The sequence below is a fragment of the Zalophus californianus genome, chromosome 4, assembly GCF_009762305.2.
Source record: "Zalophus californianus isolate mZalCal1 chromosome 4, mZalCal1.pri.v2, whole genome shotgun sequence".
NCBI lineage: Eukaryota > Metazoa > Chordata > Mammalia > Carnivora > Otariidae > Zalophus > Zalophus californianus.
Window position 1 is genome coordinate 174,225,362 of NC_045598.1, and position 12,058 is coordinate 174,237,419.

At 36.0% G+C, this 12,058-nt stretch overlaps 2 protein-coding genes and 1 pseudogene across 2 annotated transcripts in view; 1 reads left to right on the forward strand and 2 right to left on the reverse strand.

The window, feature by feature from the left end:
- ATAD2 (ATPase family AAA domain containing 2) overlaps window positions 1-12,058 on the reverse strand; it is a 72,083-nt gene that overhangs the window by 35,531 nt on the left and 24,494 nt on the right. The window contains exons 9-13 of the mRNA XM_027568789.2: window positions 11,231-11,338; window positions 9,221-9,329; window positions 8,856-8,971; window positions 2,352-2,526; window positions 1,393-1,481 (exon numbers count right to left, since the gene is read on the reverse strand). Of these exons, the coding sequence (XP_027424590.2) occupies window positions 1,393-1,481; window positions 2,352-2,526; window positions 8,856-8,971; window positions 9,221-9,329; window positions 11,231-11,338 (597 nt within the window). The remainder of the gene's footprint in view (window positions 1-1,392; window positions 1,482-2,351; window positions 2,527-8,855; window positions 8,972-9,220; window positions 9,330-11,230; window positions 11,339-12,058) is intronic.
- Window positions 4,215-5,625, reverse strand: LOC113908566 (annotated as a pseudogene).
- LOC113914061 (small ubiquitin-related modifier 2-like) lies at window positions 4,658-5,050 on the forward strand (the record flags this gene model as incomplete). The annotated part of the gene is made up of 2 exons (XM_035727415.1): window positions 4,658-4,832; window positions 4,906-5,050. Coding segments are annotated over 2 exons (249 nt in total), but the record flags the coding sequence as incomplete, so codon positions are not given.

Consider the following 12,058-nt stretch of genomic DNA (forward strand, 5'->3'; position numbering starts at 1 on the left):
GATGGGTGAAGGAGATTAAGAGGCCCAAACTTACAGTTATAAAATAAGTCATGAGGATGAAAAGTACAGCATGGGGAATATAGTCAATATTGTAATAATGTTGTATGGTGACAGATGGTAAATACACTTATCCTGGTATGAGCACGGCTTAATATACAGAATTGCTGAATCACTATGTTTTACACCTTAAACTAGTAACACTGTATGTCAACCATCCTTCAATAAAAAATATATGTATGTATTTAAGATGGCATGTGCTTCCCAAATTGTGCTATCATTTTCTCCAATTCCTTTTAGAACTATTCCAAAACATAGTAAGCACTCAATTGGTTTAACACAATGAATACAGTATGGCTGATGATGACATGTGCCATGTATAAAACGTTTGTATGATTACTGGTAGGGTATTACAGACACAACTATTTTTACCATAGCATTTAACATTTTAATTTACTGAGAGCAACAAATGAAATTGTGTAGCATCAAGTCAAAGAAGGCCACCAGAATACAGTAAATATTGTTAGGTATTAGAAAAATAAAAACCTATCTATCACTCACATTATTATGTCTTGTTTCTCTTTATATTATTTACAATAAAAAACTATAGTGGCATATATGAAGGCATGCGAACATCTGCTTTAGGGTATCCCAATTAAGCAATTATGGATAATACATGAGACCAACTGAAAAGAAGTTTTGAAAAACCGAAGAGGAACTAGAATTAAAAGTAATTTAGATTCAAGCTGAGGCAGAGGCAAGTGCCCCACCTTGGGCAGTCAGCTTGTCACAGAGGTGTAAATTTCCCATCCTAAAAATGGAAAAGTTGGCCTAATCTTTGAATCTCAAACTAGTAGTCATGCACTAAGACATATTTTGTTTGGCCAAGGCAGTGTCTTAAAAATACCTGAATTAGTTGGCAACGTTTAAAAGATACTTAACACAAAAATTTGAACATAACATTTAAGAAAGAGAACAAATTCATTTTTCAAGTCTGAGTCAGCTTCTGCATTTCCGTTAACAGGTTGGGGCTAAAAACAACTGGCTCCACTCTTATGATTAGCCGCTCAGCCACATTCCCAACCTTGGCCCCACTCTAACTAAAGGCCTGCCTCACTCATTTCATTTGCCTTATACCTCATTGGCCAGTGGGCTTTTAAGTTTGTATCATGAATTAAACCTGTAACTAATATTTTGATACTGTGCTTGTGAACACCTTGCCATGCAGAACAGGTCCATTTTTTCTTTTTGTACTATATATTAGGGTTCTACCAAAATAAGGAAACTATTGGTTTGTAAGGTATCTTTCACTATTTAACATTCTATTCCTCATGCCACATCAATACAGCTCAGAATACAAGAAGAAAGGCAGAAGTGCCATCAAGCAAGGTTTACCTGTGAATTTGATCTTGCCTGCTTGATCGTACTGGAGCCAGACCATCGATTTCATCAAAAAAAATAATGGATGGGCGCATCTGATAAGCCTAGAAAACAGGTCCAGTGTTTGCATGTTATCATGAGTAACTTCAAATATACAGACTTAATATGAGCCTTTTTAATACATTTTCATTCCAACTTGCTTACAAGAATTTATTAAAATTTATAAATCTAAATGTAAATCCAAGACCTATATTTTAAGGATCCAAACTAAAATATTAATAAATACAATTTAATTTGCATTCTCAATTGGAAATATTCAAAATACATACTCCACTGGTCATATACCTTAGGTTTCATATAACTATAGTTATTGGGACACATAAAATTATCTATTCAAGACCAACTGTTGAAACAAGACAAAGACCAGAAGACAACGACATAGCCTTCCTCCCGGTCAGAATGGGAAAGCATTTAGCAAGATGCCATAGTTTTGTTTTTTTTTAAAGTCCATCTCAATAAAGTCAAAGAAACTCAGTGAGTTCTATAAAAAGATTTAAAAGCATTTGCAGCAATATGCCTCAGTAGATCAGAATGTATTATCTCACAATGTGCTGTCAATACAATCTGGGATATGAAAATGAAAGTCACTCTAGGGCAGAACTTATTTTCAACTCACATAATGAGACAATTCACCACTGCTAAGTATGAGAGTTCAGTCTCTCTCTAGGTATGACACCTAAGACTCCAAAGAACTTAGATCCAATTATTCCTCTGTCTTTTTCCTATAAAACTGTTCATCATAGGTCAGTATTATCTGGACATACAAAGGAAAATAATCCATAAAGGGTATATATTTGTTCTAATTCTTCGGAGTTTATTTCTATGAAACATGATTAAATACAAGACTTACCTAATCCTTACATACTTACATCTACGTTGATTATAGGTCTGTGTAGGTAATTTTAATATCATACCTGATCAAACAGTAATCGGAGCTGTCTCTCAGACTCTCCTACCCATTTACTCAGACAGTCAGCACCTTTCCTCATGAAGAACGCTACTCTCTTCTCCCCTTGACTGCACTCATTGGCAAGTGCTCTGGCAACCAGAGTTTTTCCAGTTCCAGGTGGGCCATAAAACAAACAACCTCTACAAAAGAATAAGTATTATTTTAGTACTACATTAAAAAGTAGACTATTTAAACAAAATTAGAAACCAATTCCATGAATGCAGTTAGTTAGTGAATAAAAAAGTAAATAAGACAACTGAAATATCGTTTCAATCCACAAAGTACAATTTAAAACCTGAAAATATCAATACTACAAAATTGAAACTAATAAAACCCTTTATTTGAAACCTATTTTCTTTTACTCACTCATCATGCTCATCATATTACCTTATCTTGCATAAAATAAGTCACCCTTAAAAACCCTTGATAGTTTACTTTTGTAACATATTAGGGGAAAGAATAGCAGATTTCATCTACAACCTTTGGTTTCACTGCCAGTAACACAGCACCAACAGTTTTGTAAGAAAACACGATGGGAATGAATAGAAAAGGAAGTAAGATAAGAGAGCTTAAATAACCGGTGTTTGCGTGGCAGGGACTAGGACGATGTAAGTAATCTGAAATCATTCTTGGTAATATCACTGTAATGGGGTAACCTATAGTTTTATACATATTTCCAAAGTTATTCATTGCTCTTTGGCTAGAATTCCAAAAAAAAAAAAAAGGACTGTACCCATCATTTTTATTAGAAATGTAAAAAGGGTATAGAAATAGAACACATCAGGGATTAAGTGCTACCAAAGTAACAAGAAATAATCAATTTCAGATCATCATATAAAAGTAACACTAAAGAAGATTCCAGAGAAGCAAAAATGACAAAATAAGAATTGTGGGAAAAAATTCACAGTAATAGATGAAATCTATCAAAAGAATAATATATAAAAGAAAAATAAGAAATGGACGCGATCAAATGCAGAAAGAAAAAAACAAAGCAACTGCTAAAAAAACAATACACCAATGGAATAAATAAATGAAAATTTCAACCTACAAAGGCCAAAGGCAGGAATAGATTTTTTAAAATGTATCTATTGAGCCAACAATGTCATTTGTGAGGCTATATCCTAAAGAAGGAATTAAGGAAGGATTCACACAAAGAGGAAGCAATGAGATATTCAGGATATTGACATTTGTGATAATAATTTTAAAAAACCTAAATCGCCAGAAATAGCAGAATTGACTTTAAAAAAACGGATACATCCATATAATGGTATATTATTCAGCCATTAAAACAGAAAGAGAACACACCATATGAAACCAGTAGGTTAACACAATCATATATTTGATTTATTATAAGGGGAAATGTATGTTATGAGGAAGGGGAAATGAAAAAAAATCGGGAGTTCTTTTTAGATTTATACTTTTTTTTTTACAGTAATGTAGTATTTTATTCTGTCCATTAATAACTAATATTTGAGAACATTTATAGTATTAATGGAACTTTAAGAGAAGTTCTACTTTTTTTACATTTCAGTATTGGGTATTGTAAAAAACTCAAAATATAGGGGCGCCTCGGTGGCGCAGTTAGTTGAGTCCAACTCTTGGTTTTGGCTGAGGTTGTGGCCTCAGGGTTATGAGACTGAGCCAGCCCTGTGTCAGGCTCCATGCTCAGGGCAGAGTCTGCTTAAGACACTCTTTCCCTCTGCCCCTCCCTCCCGCTCTCACTCTTTCTCCCTCAAATAAATAAATCTTTAAAACAAAAACAAAATATGGCCAAAATTATTAGGTCAAAAACCTTATAATTAATGCTTGGTGTTAGTCTACATACTATTCAGTTTTTGGCATAAAGTTCTTTTGCTACAAGAAAGAACATTTTGGTTTACTTTACTAATAAATAAAACAGGAATATCTCTGTTTAATGCTGGGATGGCCTCTTTTTGATATCTCTTCTGCTACTGATTTTTAGCATAATTATCTGTGGTTGTATGAATGGACTTGAGTGGACAGAGGTACTCATCACGTTTATTCCAAGTAAGAGTAAGTGACTGTTCACGCTAGTAATGAGGAGACAGACAGGCAATGCAACTGCCCTATATTTTTGAGGCCAATAGGTTTAGCCTAAGGAGGTTAGCCAAAATTCAGGAATAAAAAGCCCACACAAAAATGTAGTCTGGAGCCAAATTGGGAGCTTAAGAAAAGAACAAAGCCATAGCAACTTCTGCCGCTCCTGGTGCTGCTTGTTGTGCTCGTTCAGTGTGGACCTGGCACCTCTTTTGTGAAGCGACAGCTGAGGAGACTCCGGTGCTCGCTGTGGCAGATGAAAAGCCCACGGAAGGAGTCAAGACTGAGAACAACGATCATATTAATTTTAAGGTGGCGGGGCAGGATGATTCTGTGGTGCAGTTTACGACTAAGAGGCACACACCACTTAGTAAACTAATGAAAGCCTAATTGAGAACGACAGGGTTTGTCAATAAGGCAGATCAAATTCCGATTTGAAGGGCAGCCAATCAATAAAACAGACACACCTGCACAACTGGAAATGGAGGATGAAGATATAATTGATGTGTTCCAGCAGCAGATAGGAGGTGTCTAACTAAAAAGGGAACCAGCTACTTTACTCCAGAACTCTGTTCCTCCAGACCAAGAAGACATTCTCAATTAGAAAGCCGCTATCTGGTTCCACCACATCCTGACTACTGCAGTACAGCTTCCTCTATTCTTTCATTTTCCCCTTCCCCATTCCTTTATTGTAAAGTAACTGTGTATGTGCACAAGCATATTGCATTTTTTTTTAACTAAATGGCCAATGGTACGTTTTGATCAACATCAAATGGATATGGGATGGGGGAAAATACTGCTTCTGTGAAAATACCCCCTTCTCTCCGTCAGTGGCATGTTCAGTCAGCTCTTATCTTCATATTCCAGTAAGTTATTTTCCTCTCACTGCTTAACAAAAAAAAGAACATAAAAATCCTTGCATACCTTGTCTGATTGGAAAAATTTAATGTTTTTCATTTATCATTGTAAAACCAAGGACAATTTTATTTTGTATGTAGCTGTTACATGTAGGGCAATCTGTCTTTAAGTAGGGATAAATTACTCTAAAAGAAATGAATCCTAGATAGTTTTCCCTTCAACTTAAGCGTTTTGTTGTTTAAATAAACTTGTTTAAAAAAAAAAAAAAGAACAAAGCCATAAATTGCTCTTTGAGGCAATGAGGATGGTGAATTTTCCACCATTTTCTTTGTGGTTTTGTGCAATCTTGGGTCCTTGAAATGCCCACTCGTGCCCCTCCTGACAGCTCTGCCACCTCAGCAGCAAACCACAGTAGGGGCAGAGAAGGAGAGACTGGGTCGGGACGGCACTCCCCCCGACCCAATTTACTAAATTACTTTAACTAAGTACTTCCAATATTTCTTATAAGCAGCAAGGGTCATTATTTAATATTAATATCTTTCTAGTTAAAAAAATTAATTCACCAATGCCTAACTGTGATTGAGGTATGGTATATAACTTTTATAACGGAAAAGGGAAAAAGCTTACTAGTTTAAAAAGTTTACTTAAATCAATGTTTCCATACAGGATGACTCAGGAAGAAAAGTTTCAGGAGGAAAAAGGAATCAGGGACTAGGGTTTAAAAATGGGTTAATAAGGTATAAAAACTAGAAGAAAAAGGAAGAAGATAAAAAAGTGGGTGATATGAAAGCTAAAATAAAGTAGAGCTCCCAATAAGAAAGCTCATTTGTGGGGTGCCTGGGTGGCTTAGTCCATTAAGCGTCCGGCTCTTGATTTTGGCTCAGGTCATGATCTCGGTTGTGAGACTGAGCCTGGTGTTGGGCTCCATGCCGGGCATGGAGACTGCTTAAGATTCTTTCTCTTCCTCTCCCTCTGCACTGCTCCCCCCACCGCCCCCCCTTTAAAAAAAAAAAGCTAATTTGCAAAACACCTCTTGAAATTTAGAGGTAATATATCTCAAGGCAGGAGAGAAGGGTTATGTTGAAAATTGAGGAGGATGGAATAAGACATTATTAAAAAACAGTGAGACCACCCCTTTCACTACTCTGTGCAGGCAAACTGCTTGGATAGTTTACTTTCTGATACAGGAAAAGATGAGATGCTGCAGAAGTTAAGTTAAAAACTCCATGCTGAAAGGTGGAGACTACTAACCCTTGCTCAGGCCTACTGCTAAAATGCTGGCAGCTGGGCCCATAAGCTTCAGACAGAAAACTGGAGGATTTGTGTCTGGTGGGGGAAAAACACGCCTAGATACTGACTTTGAGGATTTCTGGTAAAAGAATCACCACCCACCAATCACCCTAAGGTGAGGCCTACAAATTAACAACTCTACAAGTGAGCTTTTAAAAACATGCTCCACTCTTGGGGCACCTGAGTGGCTCAGCTCAGTCAGTTGAGCGACTGACTCTTGATTTCGGCTCAGGTCATGGTCTCAGGGTCGTGAGACTGAGCCCCGTGGGGGTGCTCAGCACTCTGCTGGAGATGCTCTCCCTCTGTCCCTGTGCATGCCTGTGTGTGCACTCTCGCTCTCAAAATAAATAAGTACATCTTTAAAAAAAACCACCTTCACCCTTAAATATTAACAGAGAGCCAAGGATCAGTAGACACTTAAGGAAATCCCCACTAGACACTTAAGGAAAAAAGATCAAAAGAGATAAAAACAAGAAAAAAAAAGTAGATTAATCTAGAAAGTCCAACATTCAATTGACATGAGTTGAGGGAAAAGAAAAAATGGAGTGGAAAAATTACTGAAGAAGTGACACAAAAATCTTTCCCAGAAATCAAAGGACACGTTTCCATACTGTAAAGGCAGAGGGCACGTACAGCATGGAGCACTGGGTGTTATATGAAAACAATGAATCATGTATCACTGCATCAAAAACTAATGATGTATTGTATGGTGACTAACATAACATAATAAAATTAAATTAAATTTAAAAAAAAAGCGGGAGGGGAAAAAGACACATCAACGGACTGTGGTTCCACGACCATTCTCAAAAAGAAAATAAAAATAACCTTTTGTGCATTCTTTATTCTCAGGGTATTGCTAGAATGTACTCCATCAAAACACAGCTGTAAAAAAAGGTCTTAGGGGCACCTGGCTGGCTCAGTTGGTTGACTGTGAGACTCTTGATCTTGGGGTTGTGGGTTCAAGCCCTATGTTAGGTGTGGAGATAACTTTAAAAAAAAAAATCTTAAAAAAAAAAAAAGGTCTTAGTTGATTCCAGGAAGCAGGGAATCCAGCACTGAAAGATAAAGGAAATCCCACTGAGTGTGATGAGAAGTCCCAAAGCTTAGTTGTCCCTCAAGACTAAGAATAACCAGTCTGGATGGAAGCAAGAGAACAAAGCTCCAAGATGTGTCTAGAAAAATAAGGAGTCAATAAATTATTCGATATGTTTAACTGTACTGAAGAGTTTTATCTCTAGCAAAGACTCTGCATGAACTGAAAAGTACATATAAAACTAATTACAAAAAAATCCTAAAGAACAACAACAACAAAAAAAACCCCACCCACAGGCAAACAGTATTAAAGCTGAGGGGAAAGAGCAGAGTTGTAAAAGAGAGAAAATGTAGTCATAATATACTATACATGGCTCAGCTGTAAGAAATATTTACATAATCATAAAGCACACACTGAAAATTGACTCAACAATTTTATATGTGCATAAAGAAGCTACCAGGAGCATATGAGGACAGGGAAGAAAATGTATATATATGGGGGGTGGGGAAACCAAAAGAGCCTGTTCATGTTAGAAGTCAACAGATTCTGTCTAAAACAGACCAAAAATTACAGTATGAGCATATTTTTTTTCTTTTTAAAGATTTTATTTATTTGACAGAGACAGAGCTAGCAAGAGCAGGAACACAAGCAGGGGGAGTGGGAGAGGGAGAAGCAGGCTTCCCGCTGAGCAGGGAGCCCGATGCGGGCCGATCCCCAGACCCTGGGATCACGACCTAAGCAGAAGGCAGATGCTTAACGACTGAGCCACCCAGGCGCCCCCAGTATGAACATATTATTTAAATACGTATTTAACTAGATAAACAGGAATTAGTAGTAGTTGGCTCTGGAAAGTGGGAGGAGGAAGAGTAGAGAGGAGACTACTGTCTTTTTTTTCCTTTGTAAGACTTATAGTACAATGTGACTTTTAAAATTATGTACATGTATTACTTTGGTATAAATGTGAAACTAAATTTGAAAGTGAAAAAAGTAAAGAATATGTATGGGAAGAATTTCACTAAATGTAGGAAAAGCCTTGGAAATTATTTCTTTTCATAATCAATTTTGAAACCATTTTTCAAGCTAAACATCAAGAAGGTAAAAATATTCAAAGTACCCAAAGCATAATAAATTACTATAGGCCTGAAAAATTTCAACAGAAAAGTGTTATCTTTCTGGACAATAGTAGCATAGTCTCAATTCTGGCTAAAATAAAATGTACAATTAAATTACCTTGGAGGTTGAATTTTGAATTTTTCAAAGACTTCTGGATAAAGTAATGGAAACACCACCATCTCTTTTAGAGCTGCAATATGATTAGACAGGCCGCCAACGCTATCAAATCGTACCTGATAATGGAAGGGAAACACGGACATTCTCAGATTTGGAGCCAAAGTTAAAATGTCATTCCATCCCTAAACTATACTCAACCCATACACAGTCAAATGAGTAACAGCATTTTAGTTGTAGCCTGAAGATTTGAAAAAAAGAAAAAAAAAGTCTGTAAAAGTTCTGATTTAGAGAAAATTGGTTTATTTAACTTTAAATTAAGCAAAACAGTATGTATGTTCAAGCATACATTTCAAGATAGTACTCACTGAAGAATCTAGTTGCATTGGATCAACATCCGCAAGACTTGCTCCAATCTTCATTCTATCTTTATAAATTCCTTTTAATTCATCTTTCCGAAAATTTAGCGGGAGGCACCTATTTAGAAAAGATTTTAAAAAAACACCCCATCAGTTCACTTTTCTCCCCCAAATTCCATGTTAAAATATGGATATTTTCCTTTTTAAAAAGGTTTAATTTCAATCACAGCCATTGTGAAAATATGTATTTCAACTTCATTTTCTTTATAGGTTGAGAACTTCAATGTTAGAAATCTCTGAAGTTTTATTATTAAAGATGTACAGTCAAATGAAATACCACGGTTCAAGATGCCACAGTACCATAAAATAATTCATGTTTGGGAATCCAGTCTGTATCAATATACTTTATAATGACTGTGCTTAACATATACAGAATATTTACTATTTGCCAAGCTGTTTTAGGTGGCTTTACATGCAATTATTCATTAAGTCCTCATAACAGTCTTACGGAGTAGGCATTATTATTTCCTCTATTTTAAAAGAAAACTGAGGCATAAAAAGGTTAACTAAAATGCCCAAAGTCACAGAAAGTGGTAGATCCAGGACTCAAACCAAAGCAGTGTGTCTCCAGACCTGCAACAACTCTGCTACAATACCTCTCAGCAAAACATTCACAGTCCACCAAGCATTTGGATCCACATCAATCCTCTCAAGCAAGAATGAATCACTGCTTTCCTAACTACTTTCAAAAACAGTTATGGTAGATTACACAGAATATACCTAGAAGAACCTGCTTGTTTCATAGATGGAGAATGCAAACTGCTCATGCTAAGGCTGAGACACTTACATCAGAGCACCTAAGCAAAGAAAGAAGCTGCAGCTGAACACAAGAAAAAGCACTCCAGACCCGCCCTGAGTGCCAGGTCCTGCTAGCCCCAGACTCCCAAGGAATTTATGCTGTGAAATCGGAGATGGATGGACACGTTTTAACTGTGGCTTTGTAAAAGGCATTTCCTAAATAACCCTTAACAGAAATAGAACTGCATGCTATAAAATCCACAGGATTAGATGCACATTTCTAGGAATGAAGGCAAAGAAAAATCCAAGTAGTCTAAATAATACAGGTTGTGGATGATCTAACTCATTGCTGCCAACAGAAATGAAATGCAAGTCAAAATGTGATTTAAAATTTTGTTTAGACACACTAAAACAAAAAAGTAAGACTAATTTTAACAATATATTTGACTTATTTAAAACATACCATTTCAATATGCAAAATAAATATTTACAAAATTGGGATATTTTACATTCTTTCTTGTACTAAGTCTTTGAGATCCAAGAGTATATTTTTTTACAAAAATTTATAATATTTCTCAATTCAGATTAGCTACATTTCAAGCGCCTAATAGCCACATGTAACGAGTGACTACCACATTAGGGCAGATCTAATGTTATAAAAGAACAGAGCTTAGGATACAAAGAATGGTTGGTTTGCAAATCCCTTCATTATGTTCTGTTTCATTAAACATTACTTTCTACTCTCTTATTTTATTAGGATACAAGCACTGCATTTTTCACTCACCCACCCACATCTGTAAAATGGGAATAATTCTTGCTGTGAACTTACATATGAACTTACGAACGTACATGAACTTATACTACACAGAGTATTGAAATGAGTAAACTCCTTAATTTTCCTAAAGAGTTCTGTAAGAATGTACTATTAAATTATTATAAACAGAAAATACATTGAAAATGAAAAAAAAAATTTATTTCCTCATGTCAGTGTTTACCAAGCACCATTTTGAGCTATACAATGGTTGTGTCAGAAAACATATGTTCTAATTTATTACTAGTTTCACACATACGTATTTCAAACAAGATGGCATTCCGGTTTATACATTAACCTCTTAATTCTTAAATTTGATCAAGCAGTACCTATTCCCAAATTATTCAGCCTTCTCACCACTTAAAAAAAAAATAGCTTGTAGTTTTAAAAGGCATCAGTATGACACTTACCTGTTGATAGCTCTATTACGGCTCCTTTTTCTTCGCCTCTCAAAGTGTTGTTCATCTTCAGAAGAGGAAGATGAAGTAGAGTCACTACTGTGGATTGCATGCCTTCGCCTAAAGTAAAGAGGAAAACTGAAATCATGACGAAGGAGGGCAGGAAAAACAGAGGCATAAGATGCAAACATCAGAAATACCTAAGGATCCAAAAAGGTTTATCATTAAATCAATACATTTGCTGAACCAATGAAGTAGGCTTTGTTGGTTGAATCTTTTGAAAGGAATAAAAGAGTTGGATAACAAGACGAAGGGAAAAAAAAAAGATAGGCAGGAGGCTGGGGTAGAGCTGACAACCATATGTTCATTATGATAGGACACGGTTCAGGCAGAATGACTTCTTAGTCTTGATATAAATCAGTTTTCCTCAAAGAGAAAGGTGGGAAAAAGAGGGAGAGATCAGACCTATAAATACAGAAAACTGATGGTTGCAAGACAGGGGGTTGTGAGGGGTGGAGTGGGAGATATAGGCTTCCAATAATGGAATGATGAAATTACAGGAGTTAAAGGTACAGCAAAGGGAATACTGTCAATAGTATTTTAATAGCATTGTTATAGTGACAGATGGTAGCTCCACTTGTAGTGACCACTGCATAACATACAGTTGCTGAATCACTATGTTGTATAATTGAAACTCGTGTAACACATGTGTCAACTACAGTCAAATAATAAACAAAATACACAAATAAAAAATATAAAATAAATGTGTCAGAATCTTCCACTAGTCAATGCGATCCGAGGGCAGGAATCCTGACTTAGTCATTTTTATATCCATAGGGC